This window comes from Cricetulus griseus, assembly GCF_003668045.3.
Source record: "Cricetulus griseus strain 17A/GY chromosome 1 unlocalized genomic scaffold, alternate assembly CriGri-PICRH-1.0 chr1_1, whole genome shotgun sequence".
Taxonomy (NCBI): Eukaryota; Metazoa; Chordata; class Mammalia; order Rodentia; family Cricetidae; genus Cricetulus; species Cricetulus griseus.
The window spans coordinates 106,345,438-106,371,717 of record NW_023276807.1 but is presented as its reverse complement, the minus strand read 5'-3'; the positions used below and the strand labels follow the sequence as shown (position 1 = coordinate 106,371,717).

At 45.4% G+C, this 26,280-nt stretch overlaps 1 protein-coding gene and 1 long non-coding RNA gene across 6 annotated transcripts in view; one reads left to right on the top strand and one right to left on the bottom strand.

The window, feature by feature from the left end:
* The window catches only part of Evc2 (EvC ciliary complex subunit 2), an 84,485-nt gene that overhangs the window by 11,518 nt on the left and 46,687 nt on the right, over positions 1-26,280 (bottom strand). For 4 of the 5 annotated variants that reach the window (XM_027387058.2, XM_027387055.2, XM_027387057.2 and 1 more), the window contains 5 exons: positions 22,764-23,218; positions 21,045-21,089; positions 18,314-18,518; positions 17,294-17,410; positions 3,442-3,669 (listed from right to left, as the gene is read on the bottom strand). In XM_027387058.2, the coding sequence (XP_027242859.1) occupies positions 3,442-3,669; positions 17,294-17,410; positions 18,314-18,518; positions 21,045-21,089; positions 22,764-23,218 (1,050 nt within the window). The remainder of the gene's footprint in view (positions 1-3,441; positions 3,670-17,293; positions 17,411-18,313; positions 18,519-21,044; positions 21,090-22,763; positions 23,219-26,280) is intronic. The other variant, XM_027387056.2, reaches the window with a different exon arrangement.
* On the top strand, positions 10,183-15,901 carry LOC103164300. The gene is made up of 3 exons (XR_003479492.2): positions 10,183-10,451; positions 12,502-12,742; positions 13,715-15,901. It is a non-coding gene; the product is annotated as an uncharacterized LOC103164300 (long non-coding RNA).

Sequence of the window (26,280 nt, the reverse complement as noted above, 5' to 3'; positions counted from 1 at the left end):
TTTTTAAATTCTCCAAGTGCTCAACAGCTTAGAAGCTCATTACCAACAGGAAAGTGCTTGGCACAGAGCGATCTAGCTGCAGAATGAAGAGCCTGTTAGAGAGCAGAGCAGGCTGCCTTCTTTCCCCATGAAACAACCCAGGAAGGTGCAGCTCGTCCGCCATCTCACCGTTAACTCAATAATGTGTGGTCTGATTTTCTCTCAGTTGCTTCTGATATAGGGCATATGGGCTCTCCCCTTGCAGGCAACTGTGGTGTGAAGCTCTGACATTGCTCAAGAGCTCTGAGATGAAATGGGAAAGGCAGTGTGTTCTTGGCATAGTAGAAGAGCAGCATCTGAGGTAAACAGTTCTGGCCCAGAGGAGCATCTCAGGCACTCAGGCCTCAGTGTCTCACTGTCCAGAATCCCCGAAAGACCTTGGGCATGGCTTTCCTTTTTATAGGGGAGTAGGTTTTGAATTTTTTCTGAGACAGAGTCTCACTGCATAGCCCTCATTGTCCTGGAACTCCTTATGTAGAGTAGGCTAGCCTTGAACTCACAGAGATCTGCCTGCCTCTGCCTTCCAAATGCTGGGATTATAGGTGTGTATCAGCATACCTGACTGCCTTTCCATCTTAAAGGCTCATTTCCTATAACTAGAATTTGGGGCATTGGTCCATCTCCTTGTTAAATGTTTTGATAGATGCTCTGTGGAGGCTTCTCCTGTCACTAATATTCTGAGTGTCTTGAATGGGTGTTATCTCTGTATGTGCCAAAATGATCACATGAGCTATTTCCTCCCCTTTAACCTTTAACCTGTTAAGCAAGTGAGTTTTGTAAACCAATGTCCTCATGTTAAATTCCTGGAAACTCCTTATATTCCTGGAAAAAATAAGCCTGGCCATGATAGATTAGTTATTCTAATAGAAGGATGGGTTATGTTAGCTGCTACTTTGCACACAAAGTTTAGAGCTGTGTTCACAACTGCAGCTCTGTCAGGTACCACCTGGGTCTCCTGTGATATGAGAATGACAAAGCAAGGTGAACATTATAGAGTCAGGGATGATGGGAGGAGCATGAGCCTGGTGATGTTTTCAGTAAGAATGGTCCTCATAGGCTCATATGATAAACACTTGATGCCAGCTGATGGAACTGTGGAGGAAGGATTAGGAGGCATGGCCTTTTCAGAGGAGGGGCAGCCTTTGGGATTTCCAAAGACTCATACTATTCTTTGTGTGCCTCAGTTACCAAGATGTTTCTGCCACCATGCCTTTGCTCTGCTGCATGCATTCTAAACCTCTGAAACAGCTCAGTTAAATGCTTTATTTTATATGTTGTCTTGGTCATGGTCTTTTGTCACAGCATTAGACAAGTAACTAAGACACTTTATGGTTTGCTGGAGTTCATCTAAGAAATGGATGTATTTGTGGCTGAAAGCACAGGTCCGTAACTTCCTGTCATGGTTTGGAGAGAGAGTACTTACCTGGAGACTCCCGTGTTGTAGGCTTGACTTTAGCTTGTGGGCTGCGGAGAAATGAGTGGAGGGCTCTGATCTATTCAGTGCATGATCTGCTTATGGACTCATAACTTGATGGCATTTTTTGAGAAGTGGGGAATCTAGATGCAGGACCTTGATTAACTGACTGTTACAGGACAGGATACATAGATCTACTAGATCCTTCGGAGTCCATAGCCATTTGCTCCATTTTAAAGAAAGCACAGTTTACAACCTCCACAAACTCAACTGGGATTGTCTATGATCTATGAATGTGACATGTCTGTCAAAGTCAGAAACAGATTTGGTTTCTGGCCTCGTTCAATAGTCATTCTGCCCCACAAGGAGACATCTGCCCAGTGCTCACTCTCTTTATCTGGGAATTGAGACTAACAACAGTACAGCTCAGCAGTTACCTAAGGCAGTGTGTAACTGAGAGGTTAACCATGGGGCAGTGCAAGACTACAACCTGTGACTGATTCTGCCTAAAGAATAACATTAAGAAGCACAATTAGATAAGGAACTGTCAGTAAGACCATGGCAGTCACATCTCAGCACTTGCCTGCCCACCCAGGGCCTCAGTAAGAGGGAGCTTTTTCCTGCGTGGAAGCTGTTATGGTAATTCATAAACTTAAAAACAAACCCCACCCATACTCTCAACCCTCAGCAGAGAAAGAAGCTGCATTTCTCTGTAGATGGTGATTCACAATGACACCTGCAATTAGCATTGAAAGAGAGACTCCAGAATTCGCCAGCCTACATGAGACTTCTGTATCATACCCATCCTCCTGAGACACGGGGACCATTTCGGAAGAGGAGGCTGAGAGACTGCAAGTCCCAGGAAAGTGGTAGATAAATACAAGGAGAGAATTTTCCACACACAATAGGGAAGCTGCACATATGACCTCACAGTGATTGTGACCACAGGCACAAGGTCCAAGAAAACTCAAACCAGACAAAATCCTGTCATGGGAAGAATTTGCAAGAAGTCCCATCCCTAGCTGAGAAGCTGTTGCAATGAAAGCTGCAGAGAGGGGGAGAGTCTCTCTTCTTAAAGGTGTGGCCCCTGGTAGGTTGACCATACTACAGTAGAGAGTCACACATCTAAGAGTATATGGGAGGCACAAACTATACTTGGGAGTCAAAAAAAAAAAAAAGACGAAAAGTTGAGGGAGTAGAGAAGGGAGATTAAATCTGGTAGGAGTTGGGAGGTGGGTGAATATGTCCAAAAAGACATTGTATGAAATTCTCAAAGAATTAATAAAATAGGAGGGGAAAGTCTACATGTAGGTGCTGGAGGGATGGCTCAGAGGGTAAGAGCATGTGCTGCTCTTTGAGGACCTGAGTTCAGTTCCCAACTCCCACATCTGGCAGTTCACAAGTGCCTGGAACTCCAGCTTCCAGTGAGCCAGTATCTTTTTCTGGTCTCTATCCTCACTTATCCTCATGTGCACATATCCATATATAGACACTCACAAAATATATGGCTAAAAATAGAAGGAATCTCTTTCAAAAACCTACATATAGAGGACCTAAATTTGGTCCCCAGAACTGCTTTACCACAGCTTTTGTTTCATGGAGACAGTTCTTCAGCCTGAAAACATAGTGAGTAGGAGTGACGGCACATTCAGAGTCAAACACACAGCCGAGGCATGGCTGAAAGACACATGGTGAGTTTTCATAGAACAGAAAGAGATGCTACCAACTAGGACTCGTGCCTGGGAAGGAAGAGGCATCCAGTTCCGAGGATGTGGGGATTCAGAGGGTTATCTGCTCAGAGACAAGGGCCAGAGCAGGGGCAGGGATGGTTAGGGTACAGTGCTCTTGTGTAATTAGTAAGTCACTTTACTAGGTCCCTACTTCACATACAGGACATGTGGTAGAACCTATTCCATGTCAAACAAAGCACCACATGCCTCAAGGAGCCGATGGTGTAAGTACCCTTTCCTACCTCTAACCCCACTCACCGGGCTGTGGGACTCCAGGATCTGCGCACAGGCTGACTTGGTCAGTGTCTCGGATTCACTCAGTTCCCCCAGCAGCAAGTCTTGAATGGTAAGCAAGGCCGTGTAGACAGAGAGGGTCTCAGCAGCTCGGGCCACCTTCTGGAACTGCAGAGCCACAAGTGACTCAGCAAAGTGGGCCTCCTGGGCCTCCAGCCTCTGTACCCTCTCATGGAGCAATTCCCCTCGAACCTGGGGAAAGGGACAGAACCAGAGAACCTGAGGGGCTGTGGGGAGGAGAGCCCACTGCCTCCCAGACACACATGCTGAAGATCCCAGAGGCCCTGGCCACAAGACAGCAGTCTGGGACTCCACTGGGAGCAAGGCAAGGTCTCGGCTGTTGAGGACACCAGGCTCAGTGCTCTTCACTGTCTCTGTGTATCTTCAGAGCACCAGGGCAAACACAAAACTTCCCAGAAACACAGACTTGCTAGGAAGAGACCAGGTTCTCAGGATGGTACAATACACCCAATCTCTGTCCAATCTGGAGAACCAGGTACCCATCCTGAATGGGTTTCCAAGGAAACAGAAACTAAATAGGTAGAGGCCAAGAGTCAGCCAAAGAAGAGGGACTGCTTTGCCAGATCCTGTAAAGCTTTCCCTGAAACTCTCTGGGCTTCTCCATCTCTGAGGAGCCTCCCACCTTCTGTCATCATGTGGCTGTTTGCTGACCTCCACTACTGAACCTACTTGCTTTCTTGGACCCTAATTTAAAGGGCACAGATTTCTATCCTGGATTTTTAATTAACCAGCATGCTTTGCATCAAAGAGTGAAGTCCTTATCCAGGAAACTGCCAAGGGACACATTGACAGTATGTTCCTCCTCCAAAGTTTCTAATACTAAAGACCCTCCTGAACCTCCTTTCTCTGACCTTGACTAGCAGAAAATAGTTAAAAGAATGACAGCCATGCCCATTTTAACTTATCTAATAGAAACTAAAGTCAGGAATGTTGGCTATGGTCACACCATCTTGTAATGGTCCCCATTTTCGCTAAACAATGAGTTCCTGAAACTAAAGTAATTTGCTTTTCTAGATTGTTTTTCACCCAGAAGCTTTTTCATCTTCTGACATCTTTAACCTACCACTTACCTTAATCCCTTAGCTCCCCTAGTAATGGCAACCTCAGGCAAAACCTTTCTTCTTTCTGCCCTACAACTAACATTTCAGTCTACCAAATAAACTCCTCTAAAGACAGACTTAAGAAACTGCATATAGAAGATTCAAAAATCCTCCCCATGTAATCAGGTTTCATGAGCTGTCAGATGTCCCCTAGCCATGGAAAACATCAGAGGGTGACCCCTCTCCTGCACTCTTAGGGGAGAAAGACTTATCCCCCACCATCTCTTGGTAATCCTTGCTTCCGAAGCACAAACTGAAAAGCAAGTCTCATCTGAACAAATGCATGCAGGATATAAGGGGCCTGTGATCTGGGTCTAGACAGATGTCCTTGGACTCAACAGTGAGAATCCACATGAGCTGGGAAATATGCTAATATTGCTATGTCTCATGGTACTGCCAACACAAAAGGGACTCCATGGTTTTTGTTTTTGTTTTTTGTTTTTGAGTGTGTGTTTTTGTTTGATTTGATTTTTTTGTCTCATTGGGTTTTTGTTTTGATTCTCTCTCTCTCTCTCTCTCTCTCTCTCTCTCTCTCTCTCTCTCTCTCTTCTCTCTCTCTCTCCTCAGTGGGCAGACATGAAATGATGTGAGTAGGGCGATGGGGAGGATCTGGGAGGAGTTGGGGGAGGGGAAAGTGTGATTGAATTGTATTGTATAGTAATGACAAAAAGAGAGAGAAGATGATCAACAATGATAAAGTAAAAGAGGCTAATAAATGGGACATGAAGACAGTAAAAGGTGGGAAGAATAAAGACAGTCTTAGAGGAAAAAAACCTAAAGGAAGATGGCTGGATGTTTCCAGAACCCAGAAGTCAAAGATGAAGAGCTCATGGGACTCAGATACGAATAAGACCCACCTCTGTGTGAGACTGCCCTAACCAGCAAAAGGGAACTACAGAAAAGACAGCTCCACCCCCTTCCCCAACTATCTGAAAACCAGCAGGAAGTTTAGACGTAAACTTATCCCCATTTGTAAAGCTCCTCCATTCCCATTTAAAATGATAATTCCTGAAACAAAAGTAATTTTTTTTTTTGTCTAGGTTTTTGATCTCCCAGCTCAACCAGTCTCCACTAATGGCTGACCAGGAGAGATGTTCATCCATATTTAACCCACTCCCCTTATTTCCCTAGTGTCCCTAACAACGAGTGACCACGAGCCTAAGAGGAAAACTGCCAGTTTCCTTCCCACATCCCTCTAGCTTGTAATGGGGCAGCAGCCTCTGGTTCCTTACACTAGAGAATACACCCTGATAGGTCCCTTCAGGAACAAACCCTGTGCTGGCATTGAATCATTGCAGACCTGGTGAGCTCCTTGAGTCTCAGCCTTCCCTCCTGGGTGGATGCTAAAGGCATCCACAGTCTCCTACCAGAGAGAAGATGGAGGGAGGTGACAGCTCCAGGTTACTACTGTAAGTGAATACCTTCAATGTGAGGAAAGCACAAAGCCTTTTGAATATCCTCTAAGAACAGAGGATAGGGAATGTTTAAAAGGTTTTTCCACAATCCCCCCTTTCTTTCTTTGGAAAGCTTATTTTGCTAATTCCAGCACCTGGTGAGAGATCATGTCTCTAGATCAGGTTTGATTCCTGGAGAGAGAATCTTGGGTAAAGACATATTTGCATATCTATGCTGTATTAATGGCTGGCTTCCATACATATTCATGCATCTCAAATAATAACAGCTCATTTGAGAACAAAGCCCTTCTAAATGTTCTTATTTTAAATAGGAAGTTCAAACAACTTCCTTTCTAGTTTCCCTGATAATACTAGAAACTCAAGGAAGACCCTTCTGGGTCCTAAGATGCCCTTTAAGGTTCCTGTGTACTTTCTCAAATACACAGGATCTCCAGGACCAGAAGAGGTACATAGGGAGTGCAGAGGCCCCAGAGATCAACCAGAAAAGGACCTACACAGAGGCTGCAGAGACCAAAGCCCCTGCTACCATGCTCCCACAGCACTGGGTGAAACATGCCAGAGCAGGAGGGACATAAGAACTTCACCTTTCAGTTCAGCTCAGTGGTACCAGCAATTCACTCCGTGAACACTCCTTTTAGCCCTTACTTTCTGTGATTTACCTCCTAGTCTCAGCTACATGCCCAGAACATCTGTGTTTTGTCTGTAAGCTGCTCAGTTAGACTACAGGACTGTCTCTGCTTCTTCAGCCTACTCTATAGCACCGTTCTTTATGCTCTTCAACCACACCTCTGATGTGCTCCTCTTATTCTAGTGCCTTCCCTTCCTTCTCTCATCCTTAACTCCTCTTTTTACTTCTCAACTATAACCATCTATAGCTTTAACATCTCTAAAATTCGTATGCCTTAACAGGATCCCAACTTTTGCATCCAAGTTTCTTCACCCACCTCATTTTTCCTTTCTTTTCAAAGTCCATCCAACACTTAATCCTCATCCTCCTACTTAACTTTTAATCCTAATCTAATTAACTAAAATTGTAGTGCACTCCATACTGTCTCTGTTGATAGCTGGCTGTTACATTTGCATATTGATAATATTCAGCAGTTAACAACCTGTCCAGGGAATGATACAGAGCTTACAACAGGCACCCAGAGCACACAGACTGAGCAATTATTTTGTGACCCCCACACTCTCTACCAGGTCCCACACTTGAACACTGTAAGTACTTCCCTTGAAATAAAATAGCTGATGAAAAGCAACAGCACTTGTGTAAATCCCAACAGTGACCCCCCCCCAAAACACACAAAACTAAGACATCATAGCTCCTCCAGAAATTATTAACCCTACAATGATGGCCTCTAGGGAGAGTAAGTTAGAGGATATCCAAGGCAGAGAAATCAAAATGATGATAAGTATGTTCAAAGAAATCAGAGAGGAAAATGAACTGCTAATGGAGAACACACTTAAATAGCTGAAGAAAATAAAGGTGGGGGTGATATGATATGAAACACAAATTCAACAAAGAAATCTGAGGGAAAAAAACAATCTCAAATGGTAGAAAAAATCAGTAAGTCAAATTTAAAACTCTGTGGAAAATCTCAGCAACACAATGGATAATGAACAGGATAAAATATCAAGCCTGAAGACAAGATGGAATAGCTGGAGCCATCTGACAAGCACAGAGACAACTACGACTAAACAATGGGGATTTCAAGACACACAGACCCTCTCAAAAGACCAAACCGAAAATAATGGGAACAGGAGAAAAGTCTCATTCTAAAGGCATAGAAAACAGTTTTAGAATAATCTTAATAGAAAATTTCTCAGAGTTAGGGGAAAAGTTACCAGTCCAGACACAGGGGGCAATTAGGACTCCAAACACACAAGATCAGAAAAGAGCTCCCCTCATCATGTAATAATAAACACTATATCTACAGAGGAGAGAGCATACCAGAAGCTGCAGGACAGAAGCAGCAGCCCACATACAAGGCAGGCCACATCAGAACAAGAAGGAATTACTCAACTAAAACTTTGAAATCCAGGAATCCTAGAAGGATTATTTCAAGTTCTGAAAGGCAATAACTGCCAACTGAGAGAACTTTACCCAGCAAAGTTTCTGCCATAGCTGAATGAAAAATAAAACTTCACAAGACAAAAATAGGCTAAAGGAATTTGTAACCATCAAGCCTGCTCTACAGAACGTAGTTGGAGGAATTCCTTTGGTCTGAGGAGAAAACAATTCTATCCATAAGGCTACAGGAAATAGAATAATAGTATGCAAGAGAACCAAACCAGACACCACAAAGTCAGCAAAATGGTAAGAACCAATGCTCTGAATAATGGTCTCAATTCACTACTAAAAAAGGCACCAACTAGTATACTGCATCAAAAAGTAGGATGATAAGGGATGTCCTTCTGTATGCTGTGAATATATGTTTCTCTTATTGGTTGCTGAATAAAGCTGTTTTGGCCAATGAACAGGCAGGATGTAGCCAGGCAGGAAGTATGCAGAATATCCATTTTTCTCAGCAGTTAATGTAATATCCTCCAAAATAGATAATGTATTTAGGACACAAATCAACTCTCAATGAATATTAGGAAATTTAAAATAATTCCTTGTCTTCTATCTGATCATATTAGAATGTGATTAGAACAAATCAACAGCATGAGAAACCCAAGAACATACAAAAACTTGGGAATTTAAAGACACAACACTGGATGGTGGATAGGCCCTTGAAGAAATAAAGAAGGAAATAAAAGCATTTCTATAATCAAATTAAAATGAAAAAACCCCAACATAACAAAATCCATGTGATACAATGAAAGCAGTCTTAAGAGAGAATTTTACAGCTCCAAGTACCTCTAGTAAGACACCAGAGAGATCACAGATAAGTAATTTAGCAAAGTTCTGGAAAAAGAGCAAGTAAACCTCAAATCACTAGCCCCAAAGAAAACACTAAGTTTGCAGCAGAAAACAATAAAATGGAAATAAACAAACAAACACAAAATGGAAAAAATCAACAAAACAAAGACCTGGTTCTTAAGAAAAAAGATAAATGAAATAGACAAACCCTTAGCCAAATAAACCAAATGGATTGGAAGACTCTAATAAATAAAATTAGAGACAAAAAGGAGCCAATACAACAGATACCAGTGAAATTCCAAAAATCATTAGAGCTAATCTTGAAAACACACATTCCACTAAATTGGAAAAATCTAAGAGAAATGGATGAATTGCTAGACATACATGATATCCCAAAGTTATACCAAGATGAGATAAACAATTTAAACTGATCTATAATAAACAGTGAAGTTGAAGCAGTAATTAAAAGTCTCCCAACTAAAAACAAGTTCAGGCCCCAATGCATTTGCTGGTGAGTTTCATCAGGCCTTCAATGAACTATTACCAATACGTCTCAAAATAAAAGGGGAGGAATGTGACCAAAGTCTTTATGAAGTTAGTTTTGTCCTGATACCAAGACCAAAGATGCAACAACAAAATGAAAAGTCCAGAACAATCTCCCCAATGAACTTAGATACAAAACTTCTCAACAAAACACTTGATAACTGAATTCAAGAATGTATTAAAAATCATTCATCATAAATATGTTGGCTTTATGCCAGGGACAAAGAGATGGTTCAGTATATGTAAATCAATAATTGTCCTAACTTGCATAAATGGTTCCAAGGATAGAAATCACACAGCCATTTCAACAGAAAAAGAAAAGGCATTTAACAAAATCTAATGTCTCTTCTTGCTAAAAGTTCTGAAGAGACTCAGAGTAGAAGGGACTTATGCTAAATATGATGAACCTATAGTCAATATTATATTCAGATGGGGAAAATCTTGAAGCATTTCCACTAAGATCAGTATTAAGACAAAGGCGCCCACTTTCTCCACTCTCATTCAATGTAAGACTGGAGGTCTTATCAAAGCAGTAAGAGAAGAGAAGCAAATAACAAGGGCACAAACAGGAAAGGAAGAAAGTCAAAACATTCCCGTTTGCAGAGGATATGAGTCAAAGCATGAACGTGCATAACTGAACAGTAAATGACTTGACAGATTCTCCAAGCTGAAATCTCAGCCAGCCAGAGTGGAGTACACCATAAACAAGAAACTGTATTCTGCAGAATGAGCCAAACCCCAGAAAAGGAGCATCAGCAACATGAGGAAGTGGGATGAGACTGAAGAAAAGGCTGAGCATCTCATAAGAAAGCTTTGAAGATGCCCTTGTATGACCTCTGTGCAGCAGGCCACTCCCCTTCCTACCAGCAGATGACTCAGGGTTTATTCTGTGGGAACATCTCAGCTTAGAGAAGGAACCCAGCTGCACCTAAAGGCTCTGCACTGGAAAGAAAAAGCTTGAATGCAAATTTGCATACCAACTCACCAAGGAGAACCACAATCCTAGGAGAGCTCCTATCAAGCACAGAGGAGGCAGTAAGTAACCAGGAATTTAAAAAGTCATTTGTGGTGGCTGTAGAGATGGCTCAGTGGCTAAGAGCACTTGCTGTTCCAGCAGAGGACCTGGGTTTGTTTCCCAGATTCTACATCGGGTATCTTGTAACCAACTATATCTCCAGTTGCACAGGATCCAATGCCATTTTCTAGCTTCCTCGGGTACCTGCACTTATGTGGTGCACATACAAACAAGTAGGCATAAACACATATACCCCTAAAATACCATAAATAAACCTTTAAACATGAGTCACATTCTTAGAGAAAGATAGGAGGCCATAGCAGCCATAAACAATAAAAGCATACTCTTAACTCTAGGAAGAGAACACAGCACAGAAGAGAACTCAAACACTAAGACAGAAAACGTAAATGAAAAGTCCAAAGGCTTGCGAGATGAAACCTAGGCTGTCGTTCACAAACAAGACAAAATGACAAAAAAGGAGGAAAGTAGAAAGAGAAAGGAGGATGAATGGAAGGAGAGAAGGAAGGAAGGAAGGAAGGGAGGGAGGGAGGGAGGGAGGAGGGAGGGAGGAGGGAGGGGGAGGGAGGGAGGGAGGGAGGAAGGAAGGAAGGAAGGAAGGAAGGAAGGGAATAAAATAAGGACCTAAAAGGAGACCATGAAAGGAGCTGTGTGCAAGGCCCAGACACCCATGTCCAGTAGGAACCTGGCAGGATGGCAGGGAAACAGAGGGAGATGACTTTGAAAAGATGGTCCTGATAGAACATTTGGTCAACTGTCAGGAAGCAAAATAGGTTAGTTGTGAACACAGTGAAGAAAAAAAATGAAAAAAGAAAAAGAAACAAATGGACATTAACTCCAGGAAAAACAAAAGGTCATATTGGTTTACTCCATGATTCATTTGTGGATAAAGATGTGGTGTCAATAATAGAAATCATAAACACCCGTTTATGTAAAGTAAGGGCTTCTGTGTGGCACTGAAATGAAATTTCCACTTTTCGTAGAGAAAAACAAGCAGATAGTCCAAAGCAGAGAAATCAAGAAGCAGTAAGGTGAGCGTACAGTTTAGAGATACATGACTGAAATTCAAATGACCTGATGTGAAGTTAGAATTTATGTGTGTGTCTGGGAGGCCTGTTCTAGTTTTTGTTCTTTCCTTCCTTCCTTCCTTCCTTCCTTCCTTCCTTCCTTCCTTCCTTCCTTCCTTCCTTCCTTCCTTCCCTCCTTCCTTCCTTCCTTCCCTCCGTCCTTCCTTCCTTCCTTCCTTCCGTCCTTCCTTTCTTCTTTATTTTTAGCACAAGCTTTCTATAATTACTTGACTCCTTAAAAGAATATATGTATAAATTAGACAGATATTATGAAGATAAAATTTTAAAGTAACAGTGTAGAAAAGGAGAAGATTTTTCCCCCCAAGCATCCAAGTCTGCTGTGGGGCTGGGGGATGGCCCAGTCCTTAAGTTCTGCCTGCATAAGGACATGAGTTCACTCCCAAGAAACCATGTAAAAAAGCTGTGTATGGTGGCAAGTGCTTATAATCCCAATGTTGAGAGGCAGGGGAGACAGGTAGATCCCTGGTGCTCTGGCCAGCCAGCCAGGCTTACTCAACAAGCTAGGTGGACAGTGACTGAGGAAGAACACCTGTGTTTGATTTTTGGTCTCTCAACACACACACACACACACACACACACACACACACACACACACACACACACACACACACACACACACACACACACACAATATCATGGTAATCTGAAACATTAGCCGATGGGCTAAGGCTAGCTCAGTGGTGCAGCACTTTCCACACACAAGGAAAGACCTGGATTCCATCCCCAGTCCCATGAATATAAATAATGGAGTCTGGATTTTGTTTGGGGGTTGTAGGAAGCCAAGACACTTCTCCCTCAGTGCTTCAGGGAAATGCAGATGCACCAGCTGCCTCAAGGGATAAAATAGGCATAAGAACAAAGGAACTAGCTGGAGTCTTCCTGGGCTTTGTGGCTGTGTGAGCATTTCCCCCCACCCTAAGACAGACATTTGTAAAGACCCATGCCACCCTCTCTCTCCTGTCAGGCCACCTGAAGATGAACACAACACTCTTGAACAGTAATGGCCTGTGAAGTCAAAATGACCTTGAAGATGTGTCCCAGAAAATACCAGCCACTTGGCATAAAGGCCGGGCAGCTGTAGATGCACAATGGGGCATGCGGCTGATGAGCAGGAATGAAGTTAATCCCCAGCTGTGATAGCCTTGAGGAAGTGTGCATGTGTGGCACATCCTGAAATCTGGAAACAGTCAATGAATAATGAATGGGTGAGTGAAGATGGGGGAGGTGTATGTCATTAAAACAAACTAAGAAACAACGGGTGAAGGGAACCATGGTCTTGTCATCTTCATTTAGCTTTACATGCTCCTGTGGAATATTTATGAGTATTCTCATGTCCGCTGATCAAAAGCAGCAGGAGGAGCATGCCAAGGGTGAGCTGAGGTGTCCATCAAATGGACCCACTAATGAGCAAGGATGCACAGTACAAAGCTTCCTGCTCTGCTCTGCTGCTCACAGCTCTGTGACAGGAGCTGGAAGATCATTCGGTCCCCCATCTTCTCATCTGTGAGATGCACAGTGGCGGCTCCTCTGTGCCTCACTACAGTAGGTGAACAGTTCATGCAGAGATTCCAGCTTGCTTGAGACATCAAGTTCAGAACCTATGTGCCCAATGGATGAGGGGGTTAAATGGGTTTAACACTTCCAGGTGTGCTGAGACATTATACTGGGGTGAAAGGCAATGATGATTTCTATGTTTCCAAATGGGGGCCCTTAAAGTTTCAGTGTTAAGGGGAATATAGAAAGAGATGCTTGACAGATCTACAGATAAGTAGGTAACAGATGGATAATGGGAAGGTGTAGGTCTCAGTGACCCAAGTGCTTGCTGTACAAGCTGGAGACCTGAATTCACATCCCCAGCACCCACATAAAAGCTGGGCAGGACAGTGTGTGTCTAGAACCCTAGTGTTGGAGAGGCAGAGAACTTCAGGTTCAGAAAGAGAGCTTGTTTTTTTTTTTTTTTAAAGTAGAAAGTACATGAGGAAGACACAGGGCATCATCCTTTCCTCTACTGCACAGACAGCCATGTGCACGCAGGAGCATGCTGACCTGTACACACATGCATACATGAACATGTACATACAACAAACAACAATAAGAACATGGTGTAGACAGAATCCACTTCTTATCATGCCACACAACAACCAGAGTTGTGTATATTCTCTGCTTTCTCAACACAGGAGTTCCAGACAGTGGCAGGAGAAAGGACATCCTGGACCTGAAATGTGATCCTGATGTTCACTGCAGGTACTACCTGGCGAGCTGAGGGGTGCCCAGGGTTCTGTGTGTTTGGAGAGATGAGTGCTGAGACCATCCAAATGGAATAGAATATCCCTTCACCTACCTGGATGGGCATCAGCACCTCCACACACACACAAGGTTCTGAAGAGAGTCAGAAGCAGAGGAAGGATAAAGTCACTCTCCTCTCAAGCTGGACCACCCTTCTCCTACCCATACATCAGTTCTACCTCACAAGGAGCTCCAGACTCCAAGACTCAGTGCAACTCCAGCCTTTGGCCTTTGAACCACATAAATTACTCCTCCAAGTCAGGGTTCCCCAGCCTGAAAATTTCCTCTGGTCTAGCTGCCTTTGTCTGTGTATCACATTGACTGTGGTTCTGGAGAACCCTGACCACTATAGTGAGAGAGTAAACTCAGTGTGGCCCTCACCTCTGCGGGGAGGGGTTGCCATCACCCTCACATTTACCCTGAAGAAACACAAACCACACAAGCACAGAGAGAGGAAATCTATCTCAATTCTGGAGGAGCAGTAATGCTGTTTGAGTCCCAAGGATGCCTATGCTATGGGCATCTGCCAGAGTGAAACAGATCTTTGTGAGGCTGACCTGTTATATAAGGCCACAGGTAGAATGGGGAGTTGGTAAAGTGACTGCCTTGCAAACATGAAGACCTGAGTTCGAGGCCTAGAATCCACATTAAAAACAAATCTAAAAACCCAGGTATGCCATCAACTGAAGAATGGATAAAGAACATTTGGTACATTTACAAAATGGAGTATTACTCAGCAGTGAAAAAACATGGCATCTTGAAATTTTAAGGCAAATGTATGGAACGAGAAAAGGCCATCCTGAGTGAGGTAACAACCCAGGAAGACAATCGCAGTATGTGTTTACTCAGAAGTAGATATTAGATGTAAAAAAAGGATAACCAGGCTATAATCCACAACCACAGTGAAATTAGGTAAAAAGAAGGAGCCTAAGTGGGACACACATGGAGGGCCCTAAGAAGGGAAATTAGTTAAGATCTCCTGGGTAAACTGGGAGGATGGTTAAAAGGGAGGGGATGGAGGATGAGAACATGAGGGATCAAGAAGACTGAGTTGGGCAAGGAATGCAGTAGGAAAGCAATGAAAGAGGTATCTTGATAGAGGGAGCCATTATGGTGTTAGGAAGGAATTCTCAGGAATCCACAAGGATGACCCCAGCTAAGACTCCTAGCAATAGTGGAGAGGGTACCTAAAAGGGCCTTCCCCTATAACCAGTGACTACCCTAATTGTCATCATAGAAGCTACATCCAGTAACTGATGGAAGCAGATGCAGTGACCCACAGCCAAGCACTGGGCTGAGCTCCTGGAGCTCAGGTGAAATGAGGGAGGAGGGATCACATGGACAAGGGGAGTCAGGATAATGATGGGGAAAGAGACAGCTGACCCGAGCTAGTGGAAGCTCTGGACTCTGGACGGACAGCTGGGGAACCTGCATGGGACCAAACTAGGCCCTCCGAATGTAGGCAGCAGTTATGTGGCTTGATCTGTTGAGGGGGGTGGTGCTAGCAGTGGCACCAGGACCTATCCTAGGGCCATGAACAGACTTTCTGGAGCCCATTTTCTATGGTGGGATACCTTGCTCAGCCTTGATACAGAAGGGAGGAGTTTGGTCCAGCCTCAACTTGGTATGCTAGACTTCGTTGACTCCCCCAGGAAGGCCTTACTTCCTCTGAGGAGTAGATACGGGGGGTGAGAAAGGAAGGAGTTGGGGGAGGAGAAGGGGAGGGAGTGGGAACTGGGATTGGTATGTAAAATAAAAAAATTAAATAAAAACAAACAAAGAAACTAAAACAAACAAACAAAAATCCAAAAAAAAAATCAAAAACAAAAAACAGGCATGGCAGTATGCATTTGAAATCCCTGTGCTGGGAGGATGAAGACAGGCATGTCCCTGGGGCTCACTGGCCAGCCATCTTCACCTACTTGGCAAGCTTCAGGCCAAGAAACACTTTCTCACAACAAAAGACGGACAGTGCCTGAGAAATGCCCCAGAGGCTGTTCTCTGGCTTCAACACACAGGCATAGACATCTGCATCTGCATGCTTCTACATACAAATAAAGAATAAGTAAAAGGTTTCAGTGATGGTATCTCTCAACATCTTTCTTTGGAAGGCCTGGCTTAGTCAGTACAGATCCTTCCATCACTGACCCAGAAGCCATGTTAACATTCAGACACCTTCCTGTCGGTGTGTACTTCGGCCCTGTCTTTGTCTCATTCTGCGACAACAGTTAATGTTGACATGGGAGGGGCATGAGTCTCAGGTCCTTAGAGATGTTAACCCCATGACTATACCTAAAAGGAGCAATCAACCAGACTCAGAGCAAATTCTAGAGTTCAGGTCCAGACCACACACCTATGTCCCCAAACACCCATGCTAAAATCACCAAATTACACCAGGCATGGTGGCACACAGCTGTAATCCTAGTCTTCAGGAGGCTAGGACAGCAGGATCACTAGTTCAAGGCCAGCCTGGGCAACACAGTGAGATCTTGTATCAAAAAAAATCAAAAGATAATGACATTTTAATTCTAAAAGCCACCAAAACCTAGGCATAGAGCATGAAAAACCAGCAGCTCTGATGTGTGGCCACACTCTCTCTGAACACACTCCCTCTATGGAGCACGGAGCACATGAGAATCCCAGCAGCCATGACACAGTGCTCATTCTAGCATGGTACCTCCCAGGAATCCCATGTCCCATCTACAGAACATCCCACTGTGGGTGGACTCCCCCCACTGACGGACAGTATGCTGGGTGTAAAGTTAAGAAAGAGGTGGAGGAGGGGTGAGTGGGAAACAGCACGGTGCTTGTGGCGGCTTCTTGGAAGGGAGGATACGTGAAGATGAAGACAATAGCTGAGGAGAGCAGAGGACAAAGCTACTTGATCTGCTAAAGAGGAACCCAGACTGGGTGTACTGCTGCATACCCAGGGCAAATAAGAAGTCACAAGAGGAGAGGCTGTGCAGATACATGGGGTGGGGGCAGGCAGGATGGCTCAATTGTAAAGTGCTTGCCTCAACATCGAGAGGTCCTGAGGTCAATCTGAAGAACCCATGACAAACACCATGTGTCGTGGGTCACAGGGAATCTGGGGAGAAGGAAAGAACATCCCTGGGGTTCACTGTCCAATCAGCATAACCTGTCAGACTCAAACCCAAGTCCCAGTGGACAGCTCCTGAGGAATGACATGTTAGGTTAACACATGTACACACACACACACTCCTAGAGAGATGTAAAGAATATTGCATACACAGATTATGGCAGCTACCATGAAAGAAGAAGCTGAGGGATGATGGGAGATCTCCAGGCAGAGAAGGGAAGAAAGAGGGTTTCCTGAGGAAGGAATCAGAGCACTTTCAAGGAATGGACCCCATTTGGAGGACTGGTCTCTCCCTGGCCTGAGGCTTGGGTGGCGAAGGGCGGCTTCTGTCCTCTAAGCTCTGCACGCTGTAGCCAGAGCTCAGCCCTACCTTGTCAGCCAGGTCTTCAGGGGTCCGCTCCTCGAAGAGACGGATCTTATCCTCCAAGATCTTCTTCAGAAGATCCGCCTTGCCTCTGCCCTTGGAACGCAGCTTTCTCGTCTTGGACTGTGGGAAATGACAGGTCAGAGGAGGCACTGGCTTCTTTCCAAGCCAAAGGGAGGTGAGTGCATGGTTAAAACTGAAAACTCCCTCCTCAGGCCATGGTGGTGGGGAGACAGTTTTGTGACAACTGCTGCATGAGAAGTGGGTTTAGATAGGCATTCAGGGCAGGCTCCTTTGCAGAGGCCATACTGGGCTGACACTTGCTAGACTACAAAGCACTCTGCAGGCAAAGGAAGCCAAGAGTTCAAGGGGTTCATCTTATGTTTGGCTTCCTAGGAGCAGAGGCTGAGCCTAGGATGGGAGGTGCAAAGGTCCTGAGTAGTCTAAAGAATGCCCTAGGTGGAACAAGGACACCATGACAAGATGTAAAAGGCCAAGCAGCGTTGTAGCCTTGGGTCAGGTCTATCCTGTGTGGGTCCACAGCAATCTGGAGGATGAATGCATATAAGAAGTGTCACTAAAGGTGGCTGTCAGTTCTCAGCCTCTAGGACAGTGTGAGAGCCCTTTTTCATGACTCAGCCAAGCTGAGATGAGCACCACCCACATCTGTGCTACATACAAAGGGCCTTTTGGACCCCTGAATCAGAAAGTGGTGTGAGCTGGAAGCAGGGGTAATTAGGTGACTCCCAGATACCCTGTACAATGCTCAGAAGAAACAAGCTGGGAGAAGGCTGACACTCAAGGCTGCTGGTAGTCACTGTTCTTTCTGGGCTTTGCACCATCATGGTCTACTGCAGACCTTAAGATCAGGGCAAACTGAGAGGGTTTAGGAGTGTTCAGAGGCCACCATGTCTAGAGAGTAGTGAATGGGGGACAGGGAGATGATGAGATCAGAGCCAATGGAGGAAGAAAACCCCAGGGGTCCCCAGTCATTTCTTCAGTGGGCATTCCAGACATGGTTCCCACCTGCAGCTCAGGCGCAGCCAGGGCCTGGTCCAGTTTCCGGAACTCTGCTTCCCGCCAGGCCATCTGTAACTGCTGCTGCAGCACTCGCGCCCGGACTCTGGGGAGGGCCAAACTCCGGTCCAGCTGAGTGAAGCAGCCCTGGGCCTCCTGCCTCACCCTGAGCAGGTCTTCTTCAGACAGTGAGATGGCCGCACAGCAGAGCTTCCTGGGAGGGGACAATGACCATGGACTTGGTCAGAGACAACATGGCAAGAGGTGGGCATGGAGGAGGTGGTGAAACATCTTGGGCTAAATCCCTGACTGGAGCAAAGAGCTTTGGATACTTATCCATGTCTTCCTATGTATTTCTTCAGTACCTAGTATGTGCAATGCAGTGTACCATACTCTAGCAAACGAGGTACCGTCCACCTAGCCAAGCAAGCCCATCCCCATAGAGCACAGAACTGAGTCCTGCATAAAGGATGATGACCAATGACTCATTTAACACCCCAGTCCATACTGGGCACCATGCTGGATGGTGGACTGCTGGGAACTGAACTAGGTTCCCCAGATTATCTGTTCAAGGTCAACCCCATGCCACACTAGGGATGAGGCATATTTAGAAATGGAGTCACTACAAAGAAAAGAAGTTAAGATTAGATGGTACTGAGAAGAGAAAGCTTAGAATACTTTCTGATAGGAGTGGTGTCCTTATCAGCATGGGAGACACAGGCACAGGGTGAGTTCCAGCCAGGGGATCTAAAGGCAGAGGAAAGGCATGATATGTCTGTGAGACAACAAGAGCCAAGGGTTGGCAACAATGACCAAAACTAAGAGAAAAACAGGGAGCAGAGCATCCCTGAGCCACTATAGGGGACATGGCCCTGTCCGTGTCCTCATTTGGACTTCAGGAGAAAACCTGTCTATGGCTTTAAGGCAAGGTTGGTGCTGCTTGGCTGTGGCAGTCTTCAGAGCAGATACTGGCTGCCTCACTGAGAATTCTTCCTCCAGCCTTGAACTTTGGGGAATGAGCAATGCTGGGAGTGATATCTCCTTGTTCCCACTTTGGCCAATGTTCCTACATCCATGTTCCTGAAACATTTTTCCATGCACACAAGCAAAGTTTGTCTGACTTTCTTGGCATGGCTCTATCAACTACCAACAGAAGCTGCATGAACCAAGCTTTGTAAAGGCTTTGAAACTGGGAGACATTTGCAAAATACCTACCATGGGAAGTCAGGGGTATGGCTCCTCATGTTCAGATCTGAGTGTAGAATGTGGGGCTGATAAGTTCTAGAATGTTTTCTGATGGAAATAGAATCTGACTTTCAGGGATGCCCATGGTCTCCTCAGCTGACATCCTAAGACACTTCCCAGATTTTGAGTGCATCTTCCTGGGCCCTCTTCCCAGGACAGCCTCTGCCTATTACCCTTTGGTAACAAGGACTCCTGAGCTACTGGGACTCTGATATGAATAGTCATTACTCTTATTAATCTTCTAATAGACTGGCCCTGTGGTTGGGTCCCAGTCCCTACCACCTGGCCATCAGAAAGCAGATATGTGGGAGATAGGATCCTTCCCTGGTGGGGCTCAGCATTGGGCCAGACTCTTGATTTGGAGTCTGTGGGGGAAGCTCAAAGACACTGTTATTTCTCTCCATCAGTGGGTTTGCTGCAGTCCATCCAACTTACAAACATGTGTTTCAGAGCCATAATGAAGAACTATTTCTACTTAATGCCTCAGAAATTCAGGTCACAATCCTCAGGGTCTCAAATCAGCAAAGCGTGGAAGCAGCTGGCAGTGTGAGCCTATGCGTTAACCCTCCTTAACCTCTGGAGAAATCATAAGAGCTTGCTGATGGCCAAGCGAGATATCCCATTATTCCATGAATGGCTAACTCGATGGTGGCTTTGGAAACACTTTCTGGAATAAGTGTTCAAATGAAGCAGAAGGAAATCATCACTGGATAATGAGAATGTCAGGTGTAATTCAAACACACCAGAGAGTTCTGAACCGATGGGACCGTGGGAAGATCCAGGCTGAACATCACCTAAGTTGACTAAAGACTACTGGTGAATATAAGAAGGGGCACTTGAAGATCTGGTCCTTACTGTGCTGGGGAGACAGCATCTTGTACTCCTGAGCAAGAAAACAACAACTAACCAGACACTGGAAGACAAAGGAAGCCAGACTGCTGACCAGGAGATGGCTAAATGCAAGCAAGATAACATCACTATCAACTAGGGAGATGGCTCAGTAGATAAAAGCATTTGCTGTGCAGTCATGAGGACTTGAGTTCAAATCCCCAGCACTCACATAAAAAGCCAGGCATGGTTGTGTGTACCTGTAACAGTGGCATTGAGGAGCAGACACAAGCAAATCCTGAGAGGTTGCTGCCCAGCCAGTCCACCAGAAATGGTGAAGCTTCCAGCTCAGTAAGAGACCCTGTTTTAAGTTAATAAGGTGGACTTTTGCACATGCATGCATACATACATACATACATACATACATACATACATACATACATACATACATGTATACATTCATGTACACAAACACCTCTCTCTCTCTTTCTCTCTCTCTCTCTCTCTCTCTCTCTCTCTCTCTCTCTCTCTCTCTCTCTCACACACACACACACACACACACACACACACACATCACACACCACACAGGTATTATACATACCACACAAGCACTGCACACATACCACACACACACACATAAAAAGTCAATACTACTCTCTGAACACACCTGGCCTGGTTCTCCTGGCAGCAAGGTTGGTTCCTGAGAAGAGCACTGTGCAGGGAGAGATATTAAACCATCAGAGCCAGCAAAACTCAGTAACTTCCTCCAGGGAAGACAGTTACAGATAGACACTGTGTGACTCAATGTCTACTTACAGGCTCCTAAGTGCAACCCAGACTCTTGTATCACATACTTCAGATGGTGTCATGACTGCAGAAAGCACCCCGAATGATTCAGTATCATCACCTCATTTTACAGGCAAGAAATATAAGGCTAGGAGTGGCTTAGTATCTTTCCCATTTTCACACAGTGAGTATGGGTGGTATACAACTTAAATACGTATCTCTTCATAGACACAGCCCTGCTCATTCCACACTGGCCACGTCTGGAGCTCCTCCACTGTCCCTCCCACAAGTACTCCATGCTTTGTGGACCACCATTATTACACACCAAAGACCCTCTTTCTGGACCAAGCCAACTCTGGGTTGGCACAAGTAACTGGCAAGTATTCCAGGAAATGCAACTGTCAGACAGAGCCCCACTCTAGATTCTGCCACCGACTGTCCCACTGCCTCCCCAGCTGTGTACCACATACACAGCATCTTGTGATAAAGCAGGAGTGTTGGTCACTGTGGATGGCTGTGTCCTATAGGAGTAGCCATTGCAGGGTTCTGTGTGAACAGTGACAGTAAATAGCTCAAATCATGAGTGAGTGGGTGACACGACAGGCAAAATCAGTGAGCCTGTTTTGCCTGGATTCCTGGTGACACTGGGTGAGTTGAGAGGGTCTGAATAACCTCAGGCAAGCCACAAACACTCTTCAAGTTCCTGAACCAGATAGCACATCTCTTTTGTTTTTGTTCTGCGAGATAGGGTCTCACTATGTAGCCCAGCCTAGCCTCAAGCTCATGATCTCTTCCTGTCTCTGAATGCCAGGAGTGTGGCACCATGCTTGGAAAGGTAGCATTTCTTTTTCATTGACTTGCTAATTTTTATTGTGAGTGAATGAACAGATTTATGTTTGTGTGTGCATGCACAGGTGTACAGGTACATGTACATGTGTGTGCACATAAATGTGGAGACCAGAGGTCAGTGTTAGGTGTCTTCCTCAATTGTTCTCTATCTTAATCTTTTGAGAGAGTCTCTTACTGAGCCTGGAGTTTGCCAATCCAGTGACGCTGTAGGGACCCTCCTGTCTCTGCCTCCCCAGTGCTGGGATTACAGGCTCTGCATTCAGCTCTTTTATGGGGTTCCAGGATTTGGACTCAGGTCCTCATGTTAACTGACTGAGCTATCTCCATGGCACTTATTTTATTTTTTGAAATGTCATCGCATACCCCTGGCCTCAAACTGGCTCATCTCCCTGCCCCTAATTCCCAAGTGCTGGAATTCCAGTCCTGACTACCATGCCCGACTCATAACACACTTCCTATGGAGGGATCAGACACACTTCACTCCCTGACAACACACTGGATGGTCCACATAGATCTACGTCCCCTAGAGAATCTAGGTTACCCACCTGGCCTACAACGCCTCATCCCATGACAGCCCTGCAGGTCATGTGTAATCCTGTGACTTGTAGGGCCAGTGTGTACAACTAATAAACACTGCAGATATTATTTGTCTAGGGATGGCATCACATGCTCAGTCATCCTGTCTCTCCCTCCTGCATAGACCACTCCCTTCCCAGTGTGGTGGGGAAGGAGGCTGAGAGTGCCCACTCACATGAACACCAAGTGCTCCCAATGCCTCAGCTCTGCCTGCTCCTCAGTGCAGGCCTCTGGTAAATCCTGCTGTAGCCGCTGCCTCACGCCCTGCACCAGCTCCTGGCCATGCTGTCTCTCCTCTGCCTCCAGCTGTGCAGTGCGAGCCGCTGACTCCCGACTGTGCTCCTCTAAGATCTGCTGCAGGAAGAGCCAGGGCGCACTACGTTTCAGCAGCTCCTGTGTCATGGCTGTGCTCTGCAGGCGTCTCAGCTCCTCCGTGGCTTTCTCAGACAGTGACACCGTCAGGACCCGGAGGTCATCTAGGGCAGCCTGGTCCAGACGCTCCTGCAGCTCCTCCAGGGCAGCAGTGTGCTCGGCCATTACACTCCTCCACTGGTACAGGTACTGGACCGCGTCCTCCGCAGTGCTGGAAGCCTCACCAAGGGACACCTGCTCCTTCTGCTGCTCCTTGTGCTGGCAGAAATGTGAGAAAGGGAAACTGGATGGGTCAGGGCCCCTGGGTGCAAAAGCACAGGGGTTCAGGGTTGATGAGGAACAATGCTTTCTTTAGAAACTTAAGGGGACATGGAAGATATGTAAAGACTTGTCCCCAACAATCTCACATTTAGAAAACTATCCTCAGCACAACCAAACCCCAGGCTCTGGTGGCATAGACCTGTCACCCAAGTAGCCTTGGAGACTGAAGCAGGAGAACTGCAAACTCAAGGCCAGCCTGGAAAATAGTGAAATCCTGTATCGAAGTAAGGAGTAAAAGTTAAAACAGGGCTGGGGATGTATCTCAGTAGCTGAGTGCTTTCCTAGTCTAAGCAAGACCCTTGGTTCAGACCTCAGCAACCCCTCTTCTACACACACACACACACACACACACACACACACACACACACACACACCTTACTTAACATTCAGGCTTGACAAGCAGCTATTTATTAACTAAGTAAAACTAAGGGAGCCCATGAGGGTTCTATCCTGAATCTCTCATCCACAAGTCTGGCAAGTCTGGATCTGCCTCTAATTCTCCATCTGTCAAATGGGAGTAGTAACAATACCTATACTACAATGGAGACCCTCATGAGTTGCTTAATACATGCTCAGCCCTTGGGAAAATGCCTATGGCAGAGTCTGCAGCAATGCACACTTGCTGTTAGCCCTACTATGTGCCTGGCATGCAGTCAATAAAAAGCATGATATCTGAGCAGGGAAGCCAATGCTGATGATACCTGTGAGAGACAACTTAACAAGGAAGTCAGTGGATCAATCCTCTTAAATAGACTCAAAACAAGTCCTGGAGAAAGGACCTCCTGGGTGATGAACATCGGGTGATAAGGGTCTGCAGTAGAAAAGACCTGCCCTGCATGGACATGCCCATCATGGCATCACCTGAAGCTGCAGGCCCATAGTCTCCATTCCATTTATGGAGGCACTGCTCTTCTATCTGTTCATGCTGTGACCAGCTCGGCCATTCCTTTAGTCCTTCAATATTTTTTGAGTGAATGTTTATTGACTGCCTGTGTCAGGCCATGTCCTTGGTATTGGGGATATAACATATAGCCTTCATGGAGCTATTACTACCTCTGAGTCACTCAGAATATTTATCAAAGTAACTGCTAAAAATAATGCTTCTGGGACACTGCCAAAATCTGTATGGAGTCCAGCCCTCCTTCCAGAATTAACCTTGGATGGAGCCAGACTGTCTAGGGAGTGTGGCACTGGGCTCCTATGCTTTGCCCACTTTAGTGCCTCAGAACTGGTAGGGGTGATTAGTGATGGGATGTTCTTCAGTGATTAGAGTCAGAAGCCTGGCTTTCTGCTGGACACGCCTTGATACTAAAAAGCAGTTTCTAGGCTTTCTAATCAGTGCTGCTCTCAATCTTGGCCAGAGAAGCCTCTACTTGTAGCCGATGGTGGTTAATACGGGGACTCTCAACTGCTCAAAGTGCAGAGAACAAGTAACTGTGTTATGTCATCCCAGAGGCTCAAGGAACATGGAGGAAGAATGGCCGAGAGACTGTAAGGCTGGAGGACTTGGAGAGCTGACATAAGAGAGTGGTACCCAGACATGACAAATATAAACTCTCAACTACTGTGGTGACATGCACAAGACCTGCATTTAATCAAACTGGTGAACATTTTGGCATGATAAGGGAAGAGTTCACGATGCCCCACTCCTGGCTGAGGAACTACAGCAGTTAATAGCTGCAGGATAGAGTCAGGTTTATTCAGAGATGTGACCCCTGGTATGTTGCCCATGCTCCAGTGATCAGCCTTACTCCCATGTGAATATGGGCACCACTATATATATATATATATATATATATATATATATATATAGAGAGAGAGAGAGAGAGAGAGAGAGGGAGGGAGGGAGGGAGGGGGCAGAGAGATGGCTCAGTGGTTGAGAGCATTGGCTGCTCTTCAAGAGGACCTGGGTTTGATTTCCAGCACCAACATGGTAGCTCATAACCATCTATAATTTCAGTTCCAGGGGCTCTGATACCACCCTCTCTGGCCTCTGGACAGCCGGTAATTAGGCATATGGTGCACACATACATACATGCAGGCAAAATTATCATACATACATTTTAAAAACAAAAATAGAAGAAGGAGAAGGAGGAAAAGGATGAGTAGAAGAAGGAGAAGACATGAAGTTGAGAGAGGAATGTTGGGGAAGAGATCTGGGAGGGATTAGACGGGAGGTGAGGGGAAGAGAAGATCAAAGTGCATAGCATTCATTAATGAAATTATCAAAGAATAACAAACACTTTCTAATGATTTAGCTGAAACCCCCTGGCTGTTCCTTCTCTCCTCTCTACCCAGCTGGGCTGACAGCTACCTCATGTCACCCTGCGGTCCCTGAGGTCCCATGTGACTTCCAAATCTGCTCTAACTTCTCACAAAGCTCAAGGTACTGTGTCAATTCAGGTGGTTGCAAGCTTTCTATGGTTCTGTCTTCCCAAGCTCTTCCAGAAAGCTTCCTAAATCATCTTATCTTCCTAAAAGTTTTTTAACCTGCTCCTGGGTCTGAACTAGCGGTCCAGCCCTCAGGCTAGCGTAGTATGCCTCCTTGACTTGGCACTGCTTCTGGCCAGCTCTCCTCCAGCCTTGACCTCACCCCTCCACAGATTCCAGCCCCATTCTGCCCTCTGAGCTTGCTAAATACAGTAGTGTACTCTGGTCTTAGCACTTAAACCTGGGACACAGTGCTGCCCCACTGCCTGCAACTTTGTGTTCAGCCCCCTTGCCTGCCTCAAATGCCTGTTTGTCCTCAGGTCCCATCTATGCTATGTATGTTCTGGAAAGCCTTCCCCAGTGAAAGAGTCACTGTCACTTCACACCTCATAAGGATTAAAGAGACTGTCTTATCTTATACTCAATACTAATTAAGCATAAAGGTCATCACCTATCATCATCCTCCAATTCCCTTCCAATGCAGACATTATAATCTACCACAAACTCTGCTGTGCTGAGACTGCACAGAAAGCAGAATCCCCCTTCACATAGCATTGTTAGAAGTCACT